The 20,553-nt window shown below is 56.2% G+C and overlaps 2 protein-coding genes across 5 annotated transcripts in view; both read right to left on the bottom strand.

Annotated features, from left to right (window-relative positions):
- Positions 1-20,553, bottom strand: part of LOC101129018 (collagen, type I, alpha 1b-like) — a 719,603-nt gene that overhangs the window by 34,764 nt on the left and 664,286 nt on the right. The window contains exon 1 of one of the 4 annotated variants that reach the window (XM_031001450.3): positions 18,956-19,242. The exons of the other annotated variants lie outside the window; for them this stretch is intronic. The gene's annotated coding sequence lies outside the window, so the exon portion shown is untranslated. Of the gene's footprint in view, positions 1-18,955; positions 19,243-20,553 lie in introns of those variants that run through there. 4 annotated transcript variants of the gene reach the window in all.
- Positions 5,084-9,046, bottom strand: SOX1 (SRY-box transcription factor 1). Its single transcript, XM_031001451.3, has one exon. It carries the CDS (start codon positions 8,309-8,311, stop codon positions 7,133-7,135), a length of 1,179 nt encoding a protein of 392 aa, XP_030857311.3. The 5' UTR covers positions 8,312-9,046; the 3' UTR covers positions 5,084-7,132.

Genomic DNA, 20,553 nt, shown 5'->3' with positions numbered 1-20,553 from the left:
TTCATAACCCTCGACATCATACTTGCCTGTGCGATCATCAATCTCACCCACCAGATGGTGAGCCCTGTCGGGTTGATCTTTGCATCCTCAGCACCTGGACACAGGCTGCATACATAGCATGTGTTCATACTCAACTTGAACACGTAACAAACTTGTAATAAATGCTTGTTGAACAGATGAAAGAACGAATGTCGTAACTGTCAAGCAACTTTACAGAGAAATCACTATTAATATGGATACATGGAAAGACTGTGGTTTGTGTCATTTCCATTGTTTCCTGCCGAGGGCAGATCTGGCACTTAATGTCCCAATTGTCCATTGGACATGCCCTGAGCTCACACAGGCTTCCACTCCAGATGATTCTGGAGCGAGTGCTTCCTATTTGCTGGGCACTGCATGCACCTTAGATGATGCATCCCTGGGAAGCTGGTTTTGTAATTTCTGCTTTACATCTGAGGAAATGGACTCAGAGGTAAGGACACTTGCCCAAGGACACAGAGCTAATCTCTGGCTTGCATGACACGGTGAAAACGGCCAGTTTTTACAAGGAAACTTCATTCTTCAGTTCAATTTCTAACATAAAGAGCTGGCTTCTGCTTCTCCATCTACCTGGACACTCTCACCACTGAAGTTCAGGCTTTTCCACTTACTGAAATGTCCCACTAGAGTTTGAATTACCTAAAACATGGGGTTGCTAAATCCTTCCTGAGGTTAAAATATTGCTCACCTGGCTTTCCTTCTATTCTGTTACTTAGAACGAAAATGATATGTTGGCCTCTGCTTTGAATTTTTTCAGGTTGATCTTGACACCACTAGTCTAATGTTTCTAGGTTTTAGGTACCCAGAAGGCACCTCTGCCCTGCAAATTCCAGGGACCCATCCTGACCTGGGAAATCCCAGGTCAGTTCCTTAGCTGCCTGAGACTCGTTTCTGTGTCTTAGGAGTGCATAGGACTAGCGCAGAGTGCTATTGCTGCCATTAAATATCATCTCTCGTTAGCATTTCCGGGGTGCTCAGAGAGAAAACAATGTCTGGGTGATGACTCTTGTCAGTCTCCCCATTGTCAAACCCCATCTCACGTTCCTCCACACTCACAATATTTCCCCATTGGGAACATGCCTGACATTGCAATTTCTCAAAACTGCAGCTCTGCAGTGAATGCCTAATTCCTGAAACTGCAAAATCTAACAAAAGCGGATTTTTTTCCACTGATTTGACTGGCTGACTATTTCAGGGCTTTGCATGTGATGACCTGCTGCTCTCCACAAACAACGTCTTCAATGCACCCACATGGTTGCTCTGAAGTGGCCGAGGGCAATTACAGCCTCGCCAGCTGCCTACTGGGCATTGAGAATTACTTACAAGGTCCAGTGTTTCTGCCGCAGACACGATTTCCCCACAAGTCACACTTAGCAACTTGCCAGGCAGCGTTCTGTGGCTTGATTTTGACCTCAGAACCCATTTTCCATCACAGTGCCCCCATGTCACCCAGGGTAAGCTGTGGACAGGTCATTCACTCAGAGTTGCTTGTTTTGTGTTGTTTTTAAAAACTGCTTTGTCCTTTGTTTTTGTTTGAGTGTTGGTGTTTCATATCGGCAGATGAAAAGTAATTTAGACGAAAATATGTCAATTCTGTTCTTTTTATTTTTACTATCAAAATAGACGATCATTTTCCGTCTTTGGATCTATCACTTGCTCGGGTTCTTCATGTGTTTTTCATGTGAAAACTCTTGCTGTTGTACTTTCAGCACAAATTTCCAGCTTGGCTGCTAGGGAAGATTCATTTATCTGCTTTCTTCCCTTGCCCCCTGACCTCCCTCTCCTCTTCACCCACACTCGGTTTTCACTCCTTTCCCGCGGAGTCGCGGCTTTCCCTCCGTGGTGAAAAACGCCACGCGCAACGCCCGGGAGCCGCAGCTCTGCCCGGGTGGAGAAAGCGGTGTAGTGACAAACAGCATTGATATTTTATACCCCGATTCTGCGTCACACACGCCCCCCAAAAATAGATCCAGGGCTGCGAAGAAGCTCGGATAAGGCGAAGATTCCTGGAGAGCCTGGGGACGCAGTTGTCCGGGAGAGGAACCAGGCCTTCGTTCCTGTGGTTTTTTGTTTCTTATGGAAATTAAGAAACAGTTTCTAAAACAGAGCCTCTGAGGCAGAGAGCGCAGGCAACCTTCTCCCCAGTCTTCCCTCCAGAGGAGCAGCCGAAGCGGCCCCGGGGAATGGAAAAGGCAGGTGTTTATGAAGGAGATGGAGTCCTGGGGGGCAGCCAGTCACGCCCTGCAGGCCCCAGTCCGCACCCGGGTCGCTGGTGCGCGCTCCCCTCGGCGCCCGTCCCCGAGGACGCTGAGGGCCTGGGGCGCTGTGGCCGCGTCCCCTCCCCCTCCCCTCTCTCACGCCGGACCCGGCCGGTACCCGGCCTCCCCTCCCCCTCGCTTCGCGCCCACTTGTTGCCGTCCGGCCCGAGACGTGCTCGTTCCGCCGGCTGAGTGTAAAAGGGTTTGACTTGCGGCTGACCCCGGGTCAGCACTTTCTCTCCACTAATCCTGCTCTCCTTCTACACAAAACCCTCGGCCCCGTCCCTCGCATCACTCATCTTACTCTCCACCCGCCCCCCGCCGGCGGCTGACACCGGCGCGGACCTGAGGGAGATGGGCTCCCAGGGCACCCGGGGACCCCTGCGCCCTCCCGCCCCGAGGCTGCGGGGACGGGGCCGAGGCAATGAGGGGACTAGCAGGGGGAGCGCGGGCCGCCCCGAGACTCCTGCCCCATCCCGCCCCGACCTCCGACTGGGCGCCCAAGGGCCGGAGAGGGACGGAGAGGGGAGCCGCGCGCGGGCCTCGGCGGGGGAGCTTCAAAGACAAAGAGGAGGCCGGGCCGCGCTGAGAGAGGCCGGCGGCGGAGACGCAGCTCGGTGCGGGAGTCAGAGGGCGGTGGAGACGGCACAGGGACTGGAGAGGCGGTGGGAGTGGATGGCGGGGGCGGGGAGGGAACGCAGTGTGCCGGGACCCCAAGGACAGCGGCGCGGTGTGCGGGGCTCAGCCGCGGGCAGAGCCGGAGAAAGGGCGACTTGGAGAGGCGCAGGCACGGGAGGCCCGAGGCCCCGAGGAGGCCCGGCCACCCCCGCCCGGAGGGGACACGTCGGGACCAGCCGCAGACGCCGTTCGGCTCCCGGGGGCGGGAGGAGCGTGGTCCTGGCGGGCGCGCAGCTGGAGAGGAAGGGCCGGGGAGAGAGAGAGGGAGGGAAGAACGGGGGAGGCGGGGAGGAAGAGGGAGGAGGAGAGCTCGCCCTCAGGCAAGGGGAGGTGATCCCGAGGCCTGGCTCGGGCGGGAGCAGAGGACTGGGTGAGGGGCCCCTGCGTCCCCACCTTCCGGCCTGGGCCTCCACGCGAGCCCCCCCGCCGGCCCTCGCTCCGTCCTGACGCCGCCCCACCCCGCCGGATACTGGGGGCCCGCACCCCGCTCACTTCTCCCCATCTGGCCTGGCCTTTCAGTCTCGCCAGATAGTCACGCTGGAAAGAGAGCCGCGCCAAGGCCAAGTCTGCTTTTCACTTGAAGTTTCCAAGGACTCAGACCGGGGGTTAAATTCTGCCGCCGACACCTCTGGAGCCGCTGCCCCCGGGCTCAGGCCGAGCGTGGGTGGGGAGGGGGCGGGAGTCGGCCGGAGCCCGACGGGGTCGAGGGGGCGCTGGAGTCCGGGCTGGCCTGGAGCGAGCCTTGGGGGGGGGGGGGGCACACGTCCCGGGATGGGTTTCTTGAATTAACTGGAATTTTCCGGAGACAGAAATCTGCGGCGCCCAGTCTTTGCCGGGGGGAATGAAACGCGGGAGCATGAGTGCCGTTCTCCCACACGCGTGATTTTAATAGACCTATCAGTCACGCTCCCGACGCGCATCTGGAGATCACGCTGTGCCCGAGTCTTCTTTAAAACTAATCCATCTAGTACTTTACGGGTGGGTTTCTCCGGGGAAGGGGACGTCAAAATCTCAACAACAAAGGGGCGGGTGAGTTGAAAAACAAAACAAGGCAAAAACAGAACAAAACAAAGCAAAAAAACCCTCAAGTAAACCCTCCTACCCTCAGTTTGGAGGGCAGGGCCCGAGCGCAATGGCAGATTTACGAAGTCACACCGTCGCCCCCGCAGAAACTGATGCAAACTTTGCACCAGGCCTCAAAGACTCCTATCCGCCTTCCCTACACGGGTTGCAAACATAATTGGACTAAGCGACAGAAGCACCACCCTGTGATTTGGGAAGTGAATGAAGTCGTCATATAATATAATAACTATCATCATATAGTATTTCACTCCGGGAATACGATGAGTGTTACCTTGGCCAAGCACCGAATTCACAGTCGGCTCAGGGCCTACTGTAATCTTTTCTCCACTAATTTGAATTGGAGCGACACTGCTGGGGGCGGGGAAGGGGGGATAGAATCTCAATCCTGAGATGAATCTCAGCTAATTTCTTTGTCCCCACCCTGTGATATTTTTAAATGGAGTCATTAAAAATTTATATTTGCTTTTTTCCGTGTTGTTCTAATCAACAAAACAAGGAAATAAGGTCGTTGGAGCACCTGGCATTGGCTATTTCAGCTGACTGTGCACGAAGCACCTGCAATAAGATGCCAAACTGTAAAAGCATCCTCCGAGGAGACGACAGGCTGCTTGCCTGGCGTCCCGGGCGCACTAACTCAGCTTTTCATAGTCTGTGCCTCTAAAGTGGGGCCCACATCCTAATCTTGAGCCAAGACCTAGATGCCAACAATTGGACACAGAAACTCCAGGGTACACACAGGGGAGCACAGGGGCCAGACTGAGAGTGGACGTCAGTCAAAGAACCTCAGAGACAGTCCTTTCAGTTTGTATATTTCAGAGAAAACCCTCAAGGTCCCATTGGACCCTCAAGGTCCCGGTGAGTTAACGGAACAAGCATTATAGAATTTCCCAAATCATCTCCCGGAGAGGACTGGGGAGGCCCTTATCCCGGACTAAGTCGTAGTGGTGCTCAGCCATCCATGGGCACACAGACTCTTCCAGAAACAACTGCGTCAGAAAGGATCAAATAGCTAAAAGAAATAAAAATTTAGAAAAAGAAAAGAGGGGGGTTTATTATCTTGTTAGAAAGCAGTGGACATCATTCTTGAACTTTTTTGTAATCACTTTAACGAATGAGTGGTTTAAGCAAAATTATCAAAATGACTTCCCAAAATTACACGTCAATTTGAGTCAGATCAGCATTATACTTAAAGCTATTCTCGAATGCAGGCTGAATTCGGTTCTCATTAAACTTATAGCATAGGCTCACTTTTGGACGGACAGTCCATACTCCAGGACAAGGAAGGGTGTTGAGAAAGCGAGGGGAAACCTAAGGCTGCTGAAATCAACGTATTTCCATCTGGGCTTCAAGTGTTTTTTTTTTTTTTCCAAAAATATAATTTCATCTTAACGTTGTGATTAATTTTTAAATGTATTTGCTCAGTATAATTTTTAAATGCAATATTTAATGCTGTCAGATTACTTGAAGACAAAGTTTTACAGAAAACTTTAAATTTCAAAAAAAAGCTGCAATGTACCAATAAACACCTAGAAAATAATATAATTAAAAAATTTAAAGCATCAAACAACCTCAAGATCTCGTCAGGAATAATGAACAAGGCATTTTGCGTTCACATCGGTTAGCAACTTGCATCCCAGTTCACGCGGGGGAGGGTGATGGTCGATATTTCTGTGTGTGTGTGAGAATCCAGCACAATTATTTTGCCCGTTTTCCCAAGAGAAAGAAGCTAGGGGGAGGGGCAGAGGATGGACGGAGGGGGCTCGGCTGCAGTACGTTTTGGTTCAGCGATTGTGTTTCCTTGAAACACTTTTAGATAAATTCTGCTCGAAATCTTAATTGCTGGGGAATTGGGAAACCCGTGACCTGCCCTGGTCTTTGTCCTTCATCCATGGCCTGGTCCAGGGTCCCACCACTGGGGTCTTCCCTTCCTCCTCCCTCCTCTGGACCAAACTGTGGCGCAGACCCCCAGCCAGGTGGAAGGCGCCCCGCTTGCAGCAAGGTAACGCGCAGCAGCCCCAGCCGTCCGCAGTGAAACAGCCGGAGCAGAAGATACTTTTATTTCTCGGCCCGTATTCACACTCAGCTCTACAAAATAACCTATAGGTTTTAACTTCCTTCTCTTTCATTGAAAAAGGTTCCTTGAAAATCCTGTCCTCCCATTCCCCGGGGTTCCCTTACTTTTCGTTCATGCAGATAATTTCCCTGTCAGATTTCCTCATTGCATTTTGAACTCATAAAACATGCACGTAAAAATAGCATGTTTCAAATTTATGGAGAAAATGGGCTCTGTCTCTTAAATTTGTTGACTCGAAACATTTTGGGTGGGGGGTCTTTTTTCGTTTTTAGAAGAAAGGCTTTTTAGGAAACTATGTACATAATCTGACTTCTCCTCCCCGCATTGCAACGCCGAAAATAAAATTTTCACAATGCATTTACAAGAAATAATACAAAACCAAAAAAAAATGGAAATGCTCAGAGACAGAAAGTTTTACAAAACCCAGAATATAACTCCGCCGTCTGAAGGAGGGGGTGGTGGTGGTAATCTCTTTGTATAAATTAACAAACCAACCCAAAAGAGCGGTAACAACTACAAAAAACTTGTAAGTGCTTGGACCTGCCTTACTACATTTATAACAAATGCGACGAGCTCCGCGTCACTTGGGCTCCGGCGGTCGGCGCCGTCCGGAAGCAACGCGGGGGAAAGTGAGCGCGCCGGCCGGTATACAAAAGTGGGCTTCGCCTCTCGCCTCGTTTTGACTTTTTTGTCCCCTCGAGCAAAGAAAACGCTTTCCGCCTCCTCCGTAGGTGATAAATACTGTACAAAAAGTCTCAAGAAAACACCGAAGTTCAGTCTAAAACCCAAGTCTGGTGTCAGCGCCCGGCGGTCGCCAGGGTCTCCGGGGAAGGTGAGTGGGGGACACCCGTCACCCGGCGTTCGTCTCCAGTATTTTCCTTTTGACAAGAATGTGGGAACGTCTGTACAAAAGCCAGGCCGCGCCGGGGCGGGGTGGGAGCCGGGCGCGGGCCGCGAGCTCGTGGGTCGCCGCCGCAAAGTCCCTGGCGTCCCGAAGGCGCTAGATGTGCGTCAGGGGCACCGTGCCGTTCACGCCCGCGCCCGCGCCCTGGTAGTGCTGCGGCAGCGAGTGCAGCCGGCTCTGCGCCGCGGCCGCTGCTGCCGCCGCCGGGTCGCCCCCCTCGCCGGCGGGCAAGTACATGCTGATCATCTCGCGCAGGTCCCCGGGGCACGGCGCCCGCGAGTGCGCTGGGGCGGGCGGGCTGCCGCTCGGCTCCGACTTCACCAGAGAGCCCAGCGCGCCCAGGGCGCCCGACGACGCGGCCGCCGCCGCCGCCGCCGCCGCCACGGCCGAGTTCTGGTGCGCGCCGCCCGCAGCGGCGGCGGCGGCCGCCGCGGCGCCGTAGGGGAGGCCGCCGTAGCCCGAGGGCGACGCGCTCATGTAGCCCTGCGAGTTGGAGATGGGGCTGTACTGCAGCGCGCCCATGTCGTAGCGGTGCATGGGCTGCGGGTTGTGCGGGTGCGCGTGCGGGTGGTGCGGGTGCGGGTGCGCTGGGTGCGCGTGCGGGTGCGCGCCGCCCGCGCCCGGGTGCTGCCCGTAGGCCAGCTGCGCCTCCTGCATCATGGCCGCGGCCGCCGCCGCCGCCGCCACCGAGCCTGGGTAGGCGCCGTTGGCCCAGCCGTTGACGTGCGCGTAGCCGCCGCCCGCCGCGCCGCCTGGGCTCTCCAGGCGCTGGCCCACGGCCGCCGCGCCCACGCCCACGCCCACGCCCATGGCCACAGCCGCGCCGCCGCCACCCGCGCCGGCCGCCAGGAGCCCGCCGGCCAGCGAGTACTTGTCCTTCTTGAGCAGCGTCTTGGTCTTGCGGCGCGGCCGGTACTTGTAATCCGGGTGCTCCTTCATGTGCAGCGCGCGCAGCCGCTTGGCCTCGTCGATGAACGGCCGCTTCTCGGCCTCGGACATGACCTTCCACTCGGCCCCCAGGCGCTTGCTGATCTCCGAGTTGTGCATCTTGGGGTTCTCCTGGGCCATCTTGCGCCGCTGCCCGCGGGACCACACCATGAAGGCGTTCATGGGCCGCTTGACCCGGTCCTGGTTGGCCTTGGCGCCCCCGCCGCCGCCGCCGCCGCCCCCGCCGCCGCCCCCGCCGCCGCCCGCCCCGGCGGGGCCCGAGAGGTTCGTGGGGGCCTGGGCGCCGCCGGGCGAGTGCAGGTCGGTCTCCATCATCATGCTGTACATCGGGGCGGCTGGCGGGTTCACCGGCACCGCGAGGAGAGGGCCTGGAGCATAGACGGCCGGGGTGGGAGGGAGACGGAGAGGAATTCAGACGGAGTGAGACGAGGGCGGGGGGGTCCTAGCGGAGAGAAGAATGGGGAGGGGTGGAGGCAACGACAACAAAAAGAGGCAGAAACACACGCACTCGGCGCCGGTTCGGCTCGCAGGTGGAAAGTTTCTCCTGATGCACAAACCACTTGCCAAAGAGGCCGACGGTCGGGGTCGCCGTCTTCGCCGCCACCGCAGCCCAGGCGCCCTTGGCGGAGCGGTGCAAACAGGTGCAGTCGTGGCCAAGTTGCAGCTCCGCTTTTGGGGCCGGGAGCGGTGCGCTGGGCCCGGCCCGGGGTGTGCTGTCTCCTCGCCGGCCGCTGCTGCGCGCTGTCTCCTTCCTCCTGCGCTCGGTCCTCAGCGGCCTCCAACTCGGAGGCTGCAACTTCTAGCAGGGCGGCGCGCCGCGTGCGCTGGGCATGTGCTGGTCCCAGGTGCCTGGGGGAAGCCAGGCGCCAGTGGGGGGGGGGAGGCGCAGGGGGGCCTGGAGGGGGCGATTACGGTGCAGCCAGGGAGGGGCCCGGGGACAGCGGGAGGAGCGCGGGCTCGCGGAGAGGGCCGGAGAGCCGGGGCCGCCGAGCCCGGGATGGGCTGCCCGCTGCCTGCCCGGGGCCGTGCGCTCGGAGCGGAGGCGCACGCGGGGCCGGCGGCGCGCGGGGCCCAGCAGCCATACGCCGGGCCCGGGCTGCCATTAAATGAGCGCGCCGCGGCCAATGGGAGCCGGCGGCGGCGGTGATTTGCATGGCGCGCTGGCGAGTGACGTGGGGAGGGAGTAGATACACTGGGCGCGGGCGGCGGAGCGGGGAGGAGGGGAGGAAGGAGGGGGAGCAAAGCAGGAAGGAGGGGGGAGGAGGCCCGGGAGGGGGTGACAGCCACACCGCTTCCTGAGCGCGCGCGCGGCGGCGGCGGCGGCGGCGGCGAACCCCGAGCTCGCCCTCCTCGCCGCTCCCCGCCCGCGCGTTCCGAATGATTAACGATTGGGTTGAAAAGCGAAGACTAAGAAAGGATCGTGGTGGGGTGGGGGGAGGAAACGCAGCCCCTGGCCAGGTTTAAACGGGCGCAGTGGAGACCCAGCTCCTCCTCTGCCCCCGCCGGCCAACTCTATGCCTGCAGGGAAGGGGAAAGTTGAGTGCGGGGCTGGCACGTCGCCCTCAGTTCCCCCGAGTGCTGAAAAGGAGGGGCGCTCCCTTGGACGCAGGGGATACCCTCCGAGGGCCCCTGCAGGTTCTCTGCAAGGATCAGCCGGCTCAGCCATCCCCCGCCCCGCATCCATTCTCGGCCGCGGCGTGCACTGAAGTTCGCCAGTGCCCGCTCTTGCAGCGAAGGCCTTCACAGTCCAGGCCCCACAATTCGGGTAAAGGGGGAGTATTTGTGTGGGCATGGCTCCATAGCTTCGTTTAGTATCAGCCCTAAACTTTTGTGGGGAGGAGTCTTTCAATGAGCCCGGGGCCATGGTCACGCACTCTTCCCAACCCGGATCTTCTTCCTCTGGAAAAGGAATTTCTAGGAAGGCCGAACACAACAAGATCTATCTGGAATCTAGTTCCTGAACAACAGTTGAAAAAGTTTGTTGAATCGCAAAATAATGATGTGGCGCTCGCTTTTCTGGAGTGAATTTCCCACGAGCTGGTTGCCTAAGAACGGAGAAAACTGCGTGAACTGCGCGGGGCCACAAAAACCGAATGAAAGGCGGGGCCTCAGGACCGGGTCTCAGCCGCTGGTCTGCGTCATGCAAAGGAAAGGCCTGGCTCATGGAAAGAGTAAGGCATTCACCTGTGGTTATCATTCTTAAACCTCAAAGTGGCTTTCCTTTGGGAACGTGAAAGAGATTTTCAAACCCAGTTTCAAGTAGCATAGCGCTCACACTACCGTTTCCACCAGACTGATCTGAAAGTGGTCCAAAGACTTCTTTTGAGCCCAAGTATTCCTCCTCTGTCCTCACTGAGGCACCCTGAGATGAGAGTGCTTATGGAGATTTGTGGTGGGTAAAGTAGAACCTTCACCGCATGTCACGTGTCTGCCTGTCTTGTAGTAGGAATATTCAGTAAAGATGATGATAACGGTAATAGGAGTAATAGGATGTTTGAGTCTGTTGGGCAGCGAACACATGACACCTTTTTTTTCTCTTGAAAAAAACTTCTGAGGTTGTGAATTTCTTGACCCTGTTGCTTGTCCAGGGTAAAAGAATAATGCTTTATTTCCTCTCAATTGCTATGATTATTACTGTAGGGTTTGTTTTATTATTGCAGGGTTGCTACAGTGTGAAGAGCAACAGCAAATTGATCTCTCTGCAGATTAAACTGCTTTCATTCCAGGCCGTTCAGCATTTAATAGTAAATCCATCAAGGAATATATAATTATATTAGAAAGGGAACATCATTTTATATTTATTTTTTCACTAAATGTCTAGGTTATAAACTGGGCTTCCAACTACCTTCTTATTTCACCAGTCGAGTTTGTTAAATCTTTTGATTTGTTACATGCACTACCTACAAATATCAGTTACATTGTGAATGAACAAAAAAGGAGCAATAATATTGTTTGGGAATGCTATAGCCCCATTTTTTTCTTTGATAATTTAGGAGGCAATGGGTGTGCAGTGAGATCCAGTGTGTTATGGAAAGTCAGCAAGACTGAAATAAAGGAAATGGTTTACAAATTATAAACTATATTATCCACTTAGCAGTTGAAAGATTTCTTTCCTCTGCTTTTCAATTTAGAGTTTAAACTAAATAGCTTAAGACTCCCTGAAAATGCTTTGTATGAATCAGGCTTGGCACATTATTTTCCATATCAATGGAGCAATTTATTTTATAAACACCCTGCACTCCAGTGTGCTTTGCAGGAATGCTTTATGCTTTGGGGAACTTGGATAGCTGACTTTGAAATGGTCTACTTTTTTTCCACCATAGTCCCGAAAATTGTTTCCAAATGCGACGTTACCCTTGTTTTTCAGAGCATCTAAATAGGAGGAAAATGGTTTAGCATCCTGTGAGCTCACACTAGTGCTCAACGTTCAGGGTGCTCTCCATAAGCCCTCTTCAGTGACGAGATGTTCCCTAGGCCCAAGCGGCTGCACGCACTATGTGTGGCCACCTGCATAAGTATTAAACCAAAGCTGCAGGTGTAACTTGTTGCCAAGCGATAAATGATTGGCAGCAGCAGGCAGTGCCAATTAGGCAGCACAGGGCACTGCATGCTAGACCTCTGTGCCTTCATTCCTGGCATGAGGATTGACGAGCATAATATTAACTCCTGCTGGTGATCGCTGGCTTCTGGAAGCCTCAATTTCTTGCTCCTTCTAAACTCTTTCCTCAGTGACTCTTTAAGAAGAGGGAAGACAGTCCAAAACCAGTTTGAAAAGTACCTCTTTCTCCCTTCTACCTCCAGCCAAGTTGGCAGTTACCTCCTTCAAACCCAGTACTTTCCCAAAGGCTGGACTCCTGGAGATTTGAACACTGACTTCCCTATTCCCAAGTAATGTCATAGGAAGTCTAGACCCCCAGGCACAGGGTTACTGTCACTGTTGATTGACCAAACTTGCTTTTTTGGCAGCTCAGAAACTTCATTGTGCCACTTTGCTCAAAATGCCAAAGCGAAGATCAACTTAGAAATGTGGATAAAGACACTTTCTATTGTTGTATGTAACCTGTGGTCATAATCTTCAAAGCCAATCCAGAACCAAGCCATCCCTAGAAGTTACGCGCACACATATATGCCTGTATGTATGTGATAGGTTAAGCCATTATGCAAGAAACCTCAACTTTCAAGTAAATTGAGTGCTGGACTTTAACACCATTAGCTTAAACTGTCTGTATGGAATAATTAGCACTTTTAGCTTTTGTCCCCCTTCCCCGCTCCCGCCCCCCCCCCCCAACAGCGTGAAAGCGAGCTTTGAGGCATCTAGAGGTGGATTTTCTGTGCCCAGTGTCAGTCCCGAGTCCCAAGCAAGGAGCACGATGGACAAGCTAGGAGTTCTGCAGGACAGTGAAAGACGATAGAAACTCTGCCCTGTCTTTCGTGGTCCTGGTGAAGTCGACCCGTCTTGCTGACACTCTCCAGGGACATGTGGCCGCACCACAACCGGTCGCCCTCCTGGGTTCAGCTCCTACGGCTTCTGGGGCCGGTTGGAGGATTGAGGCCATGTGTAGGTGCCTCCCCGGATCTCCGAGGGGCTCAGGCTTCCGCGCTCTGGTGTCGCCCCAGAGGGTCGAGGCCACAGTTAAAGGAGGCAGATGAAGAGGAAGCCGCCAGTTTCCAGGCGGAGCTTTTGAAAGAGAAAAGAGTAGTCAGAAGGAGAGGAGGAGAAGGCGGAAAAGAAAGCGCGGGAGAGAGAAGAAGAAAGAGCCATTCAAGTTGGAAGAGGCCTTCGAGGCCATCTCTGCCAACAGGAGGCGCGGAGCGAGGGCGAGGAGGGAGGGGAGCGCGACGGGTGGGGACCGCGCGGGGGCGGGGCGGGGGTGCTGGGGACACCGCAGCGAGAGGGCGGGCGGAGAAGGCCCGGTTTCCTCCCGCGCGGAGCCATGAGGGGCAAAGAGGCAGCGGGCCCGGCTGCACCGCTCCGGCCTGAGACCTCGCGGCGCGTCTGCGCTGGCCGTGCCGTGGCGCGCGCCTCGATCGCCGTCTGCTGGCCGCCGCCGCCCTCGCGGAGACTCCGGGGCTCTCCGCTCTCTGCCGCCTCTGCGCCCCTCACTCGCTCTGGCAGCCAGAGGCCTTGTTCGAGGGCCTGGAGCGCGCATTCGGGTGATGGCGCTCCAGGGCGCGCGGGTGATGGCCAGGGGGCTCTTGAGGAGTGCTCCTCTCTCTAGGGTCCCTGGGCGCTCTGAGTCCATCATCTGCGCCCTGGCCCGGGCTAACTTGGTTCCACTGTTCCCAAACAAAACCAGAGAAGCCAGAGTAGCACAGAAGTTTTTGTTGGTGGTGGTTTGGTTTGGTTTGGTTTTGAAGGAGGAAAAAAAAATAATAACAGCCCAGGGAAAGGGGGTATGTGGAAGGAGAACGGAAAGAGAGCCCTGGCCATCAGGGATAGCAGCAGAGCTGTCAGCGTGCCGGCGCACCGCTCTCTCCTTTGCCTGACTAGGCGTCCTAGTTTGGAGGCCGTTCCAGTAGCGTTTGCGGGGAAGGGTCAAGAAACAACTTCTCCTCAAAAGCGACCCAGGCTTTCTTTCGGGCGATTCGTGTGGAGAGCCGCACATTCACAATCGAAGAACAAACAACTGTGTGTGTGTGTATGTGTGTGTGTGCGCGCGCGCGCGCACGCGCGCGTGCTGTGTGCCTCCGAGCTCTCTGGGTGAAAGCATTTGGAGAAGCTCTGGGAGCTTTGGAGTAGGGGCTCACCCTGTGAGCAGTACTCACACATATAATTCAAATTTCACAGCTGACCTGCTCTGAAAACCTCAATCAGCTTCTAATTGAAGGGAAAACAAAATATTGCTTCCCTACAGCAGAGCTAACGATTTAATCATTATATCAGACATTATAGCTTTTAATTAGGCTAATGCTGATACTGTATGGAAAGAGATAATTCAACACAGTTCTTGATGAATTCTGTAATTGGGTTAACGGCAGAGCAGTTGGGGGAGAGACGTCAATATTCAAGCTGCGTCTGTAGCCACCAGGTTTATGAATGAAAGAGGAGACAAGGGGAGGAAAAAGGCTGGAACCAGAGCGGGGCATTGCGCCCTCCGCCCCACGGAGCTACGGGCGGCTCTGGAGAGAGGCGGCGGGAGACCCGAGCAAAGCTGGGAGGCCGCCGGATGCCAGACCTCTCGGGCCTCGCCGCTGAGCACCGGCTTTTCCTGCCGCTCGGCCTGCCCGGCCCTTCTTTTATGGGAAACTTTCCGAGAAGACTCTCGGCTGGGCCTACCTGCCCTGTACGCCCCGGCACGGGAGTATTTCTGCGCTGTTCCCACCCAGCCCAGCTGGCGCAGATGTAGCGCGCAGTTCTGTCGGGTGGCTCTTAAAGACGCGAGCTCTACCTGGGCTTCCACCCCTCGCCAGGTCCGAGTGCCACTCAAACGGGCACAGTGCCCCTGGCCGAGGGCAGCCCTAGTTGGTCCTCAGCGCTGTGGGCGCGGCGGATGCGCCGAGCGCCCGGCGCCTCTGGGCACCACAGGCTGCCCACACTCTCGAGCTCACAGTGATGATTGCGGGATCGGCGGGAAAGGGTGCTTCGAGGGGGCGCCGGGCCTATTGCCTAGAGGCCTGGACCCGGTGGCCTAGGCTGAGCCGCTGCTGGGCCCTGTGGCTGCATCAGGAAATTGGCAATTAAACCGCCGGGCCGCTTCTCTTCCTCTCCTGTTGCTACGGATCCTGGAAAAGAAGGAGGAAGCAAAAGGCCGTTCGCACTCGCCTGCGGGAAGTCTATTGTGCGAGAGAGCAAGAGTGACCCCTCCTCTCACTCCCCAATCTCTTCTTGCCAAGTAGGGCCTGAGCCACAGGCGGTTTCGGGGTCCCCCGGGAGCCGCGCCTGGCCGGCTGCGTCGTCCAACCTCTGGCTTCGCGTGGCGGGTGCACGCCCAGAGCGGCTGCCGGCTGGGAGCGTTCCCCTCCCTCTTCTGCTGCCCAGATTTCTAGGACCCGCAAAAGTTATGCCCAAGTGGATGAAGAGGCAAGAGGCAGAGCTGAGACTGGACCCTGCCAGAGGAGATGGTTCTCGAGCCTCGGATTTTGAGGAGAAAATGCCTGTGCCTTTCAAATTTGGTTGAGTTCTTTAGAGAAGTCGCCTAAGCTAAGTCTTCCGCGGTTTTAACCCAAATGGTTTCAGGGTGTGATTTTTTGCACTTTTTATACTTTTGCACCTCCCTTTTAAATTTTTGCTCTTACTCTTTGGTTTAACCACGTCAGCGCAATATTCTCCTTCAAGATAAATATACCGTATTGTGATTCAGCCTTGTCTTATTTTGTCAGTAATTACGGCAAAATTAAATGGGTCACTGCTAAAGTTTCATTTACACAAACCCCCGTAATTAAGAGCTTGAATACACCTTTTTACGTTGTACAAAAGTTGTAATTTTCTAACGCATGTTGTTTTTTATTGACGGAGAATGCTTGTGTTCGATGCCATCCTGAGCACACAAAGCACCTCCTCTGAGCACTAGGTGTGTTTTGTTTCTGTAATAGTGTAAAGAGCCGGTACGAGATCAGACTTTTCTGAATCTGGGGTAGCTTCATAACCACTCCCGTTAAAAACTGCCGATTATAAACGTCCAAGAGTGCAGGACATCTGACTAAACTGGGAAAGCCGAAATTCTGGGGAGAAACAAACTGGTCTGGCCTGTTACACCCCCACTCCTGCTCCCCGGAGTGTGGAAGAGCAGGTGGGATTTGACATTCTAGGGCTGCTGTAGTGTTCACTCTGCAGGATGAAAAACAGCGTTTTAGGCCAGTGCAGCGACCAGCTTAGTCTCAGCGAGCCAGTGACCAGGGGCTGCCTGCAAGCCAGTGCGGCAGCTATGAGTCAACAGGCCCTTCCTCCATCCTCTCTCATTAGCCCTCAAATGGAAAAGGCATCACTCACAAGAGGAGACAAGTCATAGGGAATTTCTATATGAAAAGAAATAAAGTGAAATCAGAGATGCTTTTTCTTACAGGCCATCCCTGTTATTGCAAATTAGATTAGCTACACAGGCTTCACTATAAACATGACACGAGGTTCACACGAGTGAAAGAACCATCCACTCCAATCTCTGCTTTCATCGAAGCATCTCACATAAATTACATCTTGTCCTTTAATACACTTTCCAGTGAGATTAAAACATCACTTTGACACAATTTCAAGCCCTTTCAGTCGCATGGGTTGCTTACTTCAGAAAACAGCAAATGGGGAAAGTGGTTCTGTTTAAGTCTTCAGGCTGTGGGATGGGGTTTTAATGCAGCGCCAGTGCCCTGCACGCTGAGCTAATAGAGGGCCTCTTGGCCCCATTTGAATGCCATTTATCTTACCTCGAAGAGACAGAAACCAGCTGTCCTGTGAGCAGAAATCAGATTTCCCTCAGGTTGGGTGGAGGCCTGTGACTACCTGGGCACAGGGCCTCTTTGGAAAGCACATTTGTATTAGACAGAGCAGCATCCTTCATACAGGGGGAATGGGAATGGCCTGCGCTGACCCTGAAAGGGTTGGATACCCCACAGGACAGACACTAGCTTTAGGGAGAGAGTGCCACCTAAATGAGATAGGGGAGGTTTGGCAGATCAGGCAGAGAAAGAGCCCTGTTTTGGATGGTGCTTGACCCTAAATCTCAACTTAGAGGCAGTGAGAAGAAGTGGGCAAACATAGGTGAGTTTTCTGCTAAACCAGCTAAAGGGAGATTTGCACCTCTTCTTGCCAGCAGAAACATGCCACTTTGACTCCCCAGGGGCCACCTGTCCCTTCATGGACTGACTCCTTCTGGACCGGCTCCCATGGCTCTGGGGAGTGGAGGAGCCCCACCCAGACAAAGGACCCCATCGGGCAGCAGTGGAGGGGTGTGTGGGTTTCAGGGTAGGGGTTCTATGCATTTTCATTATTTTCAGCTGTTTACAATTATGCTCAGCGCTCAGAACACACAGGCAGATTTGCTTCTGGAGTAGAGGCTGGTTACAGCCCGCCTTCTCAGGTGGTGTATCCTCTGCCATCAGGCAGGTAGGCACAGGAAGGCTCGCCACTTGGAGCCTCTTCCCTCAGACCCAGCACAGCCAAGGCAAGGTTCTCGGGGCCTCCTCTTCCTTGCGGGGAGGGAGACTAGGACCAGCAAGTCCAGCCGCCCAGGTGCCAGCCCCTTCCCTTCCCCAACCCCTTTCCCTCTGCCTCCGTGGCAGCCTCCCCACAGGGCTCCATCCGTTTCCATGACATTGATAACAAGATCCTAGCACTAGGCCATCTGAAGGCTCTCTGTTCATCCTTACAGGTACGCATGCCATCTCCTGTGTGCCTGCCTGCTTCAGCCCTGCCACCTGGCCTGCGTCGCATCCGGGAGAGGCGCTAGCAGGGGAAGAAGCCTGGTAGGGCCCAGGGGATGTGGGTGGCAACGGAATTGCTTTCCTCCTGGATCCGGGTTTAACCACCCTTCCAAACCAAGCGGAGCTCCTCGGGGGACACCTGCCAGTTGTTGGAGACTTCCCCCTCTGCTGCGGGCGCTCTCTGCATGCCAGGCCCTAGGTGCAGGGGAGGAGGCCGGGGTAACAAGACCATTGTCCTGGGTGGGGAACGGAGCAGGACTCCTCTTTCCACCCCAGCGGGAGGGAAAAGCTGCCCTCCCAGCCGCCTGGGCAGCCCCGCTGTCCGCCGCTGCGGTGACAGGGACTTTTGGGGATCTTCTGTGCCAACTGGGGTACCATCAGGGCAATTCCCCCAACCCCGCCTTTCACAAAGGAGCTTCCAGAACGCAGGCCCCACCGCACTCCAGGAAATCGATGTTATAAAGCGAGCTTTTAATGCGTTAGTTGACTGGCGGCCGCTATCGCGTTCAAACACCTGTTTCCTGCAAGGGGAGGCGGCCAGCCGAGTCCCTGCTCGGGTCGATGACTGCCAGGCTTGCCCCGCCCTGCCCATTGACTCCCGCACCAGCCACCGCCGAAAATCCATTTCACCTTTGAAACTTCGTGACCTTTCCTGTCCGCGGGAGGCTCAAACCCGCGGAAAGAGGGGGCGGAAACGGGCGGCTCCGCGGCGCTGGTGGGGGAGACTCCCAGCTGCGCAGACCGAGAACCTAGGCACGCGCGGTGCTGCAAGAGGAGGCAAAGCGGGTGCGATTTCGCTGGAGGAGGGAGGACACGCGCATGGAGCTGTGCGCCCGGGCGGGGTTCACTCCTCCTAGGGCGGCCCGCTCGGATCCCACCTTGGGGCGCCCTCCTTTGGGCGTCGGATCCCACCTTGGGGCGGCGAGACTGAGGCGTGAGCCGCGCAGGTGGGGCTCTCGGACAGGCACCGGGAGCTCTGCGAGTCCAAGGCTTGCGGCTCATTGATTTTTTTTTTTTCGGTAGCAGAATTAATACAGTCAAGCCCGTCGGTCAGTCACAGTTAAATTGATTCTTTGCCCAAAACACCTCTCACTAAATGGCACACGCTTCAACATGTTAATTTTTAAAACGTAATTTCAGCCCGCGGATTTAGTTCTCGGCGCGGCCGGGTGTGCACCGCGGAGAGCGCAGCCTGGCGCTGCCGAACGCGAGGGTGGGGGAGCCGCGAGGGGCGGGGAGGGGGCGCGGAGCTGTGGCGGACACGAACCTCTCCCCCAAATCCACAGACTCGACCTCCCTCCCCCCTCCCCAAAAATGGCGACCCAGAGAGAAACAGTCTGGGTCCATTGGGCGGCGGCCAATCCCAAAAGCCGAGGATGGGGGAGGAGTGAACGCACAGATAAGAAAATGACAAATGTGCCCCGCGGCGAGTCCGCTAGCCGTGGCCACCACATCTACCCACCTGTTCTTTCCTGGGGCCCCAAAGCTGCGGAGACACCCCATCCTCCTTCACGGAAAGTCACCGTGGAGACACCGCGCCCCTCTCCCGAGAGCCTTTACAGCCCAGCTCCGCAGCCCCGGGCGGGCTGAAGCCCCCGCGCAAGTTCGAGACACACTTACAGTTAGTTCCTCCTCCAGCTCCAGCGGGTCCCCAGGGCGGGTCCGGCACGGCCGCGCCCCTAACGCTCTGCCCACGGGCACCTCCCGGAGCCCCGACTCATTCCGGACCGGGTGGCCAGCGTGCCCAGCGCGACGCAGATCTCGGACCCCGGTCCGGCCCGGCTCCGGCAGCGCCAGCCCCGTAGCCGCGGGCGCCGGTGCCACGCGCACGCACACACACGCGCACACTCACACGCGCACCCCCGCTAGCACACTCACTCGCACACGCGCCTCTCTCCTCGCCTCGCGCGCGCGCACACACACTGCAGGCGAGAGAGACAAGAAAATGAAATTTATTATTGATAGAAAAGACTTTAAAGACAATTTCAAGTTATTGTTTCTCTCTGGAAAAAGGAGATCCCTCCACATAATGAAACGCCTTTTGTGTGGCGCGGAACAATACCAAACAAGTATTCTAATAAATAGCCACTTTTTTGTTCCTACTCGACAGTGAATAGAATCGAGCAGTTGGTTTGCGAGCAGCTGGGACGCCGTTTTGAGCTGGGAGGTGGAGCCGCGTCTCCCGTCCTCCTCTCGCCGCTCCCCAGTCCCCTCTCCCCTGCGTCCCCTCCTGCTCCCCGCTCCTCTCCCCATTCGCTCGCTCTCGCCTCCCGCTGCGGGTCCCCCTCCCGCGCCCCCGCCCCCGCGTTCCGGCCTGGCCTGCGGGATTCGGGCCGAGGCAACTGCAGGAACGGGGCACCCCTCCTGCTCCCCTGCGCCTCCGTCCCGAGGGACTCGGAAGTCCAACCCCCGCCCCCCCCAAAAATAGTTGTCAATTCTGTCATCACAGAGGGCTGCCTATTTTCGCCTGGAACTACCACCCGGGCCTTTTCTAACCCCCGGGTGGGAGGATGTCACCCCCCTCCCGTCCCATGTCCACCCGGTCCTTCCCTGGGGTTTTCCGCGCCGCGCCCCCACTCCCACCCGCGCCGGTCCCCGCGCTGGGCTCTCTCCTCCCACGGACAGCGCCTCAGCTTTGTTGGCTCGCAGCAGGGACACCGTGGCCGTGGGCGCCGCCGCGCGAGGCCTCCCCTGGGAGCAGCTCCTGCTTCCCCCCCCCTTTTTAAATATTGCTCTGCGACGGGCTCCTGAATTCGCCCCCTTCCCCACACTAGTGCCCTCACGACTGACGGCAGCTGCTGAACGAAGCAGTGTCTAAGGATTAGTGTTGTGGACACAAAGCTCTCCAGGTAAACGTCCCTCGGCCAGGCGGCCCCGCGTTCCAGGCACGCACTGCGGGAGGGGAGGCCTGCGGGGCTGTGCGGCGCTCCGGGGTGGTGCGGCCACCCCTGCCTGGGTCGCGGACCCTCGCGGCGCGCTGTCACTCCCTCTGCAGGCGGAGCCCCAGCCTCGCCTCGGAGGACCTAGTTGCCTGCCCTCCCTAGCGCGGGGCTAGCCCACGCAGAGCCGAAGGCGGAGGAGGAAATGTGTTCTGTTTCTCGGGGTCTGGGTCTCTGTCTCCACACTCCCTCTCTGCCTCCTCCCCACAGTTGAGTGAGGCTGTCAGCACTTCGGACTTAAGACCACCACCCTTGAGACTCCTTGCAAATGTATCACAA

Source organism: Gorilla gorilla, chromosome 14, assembly GCF_029281585.2.
Source record: "Gorilla gorilla gorilla isolate KB3781 chromosome 14, NHGRI_mGorGor1-v2.1_pri, whole genome shotgun sequence".
NCBI classification, from domain to species: Eukaryota; Metazoa; Chordata; class Mammalia; order Primates; family Hominidae; genus Gorilla; species Gorilla gorilla.
The sequence above is the reverse complement of the archived record's forward strand: the minus strand, read 5'-3'. Positions and strand labels throughout refer to the sequence as shown.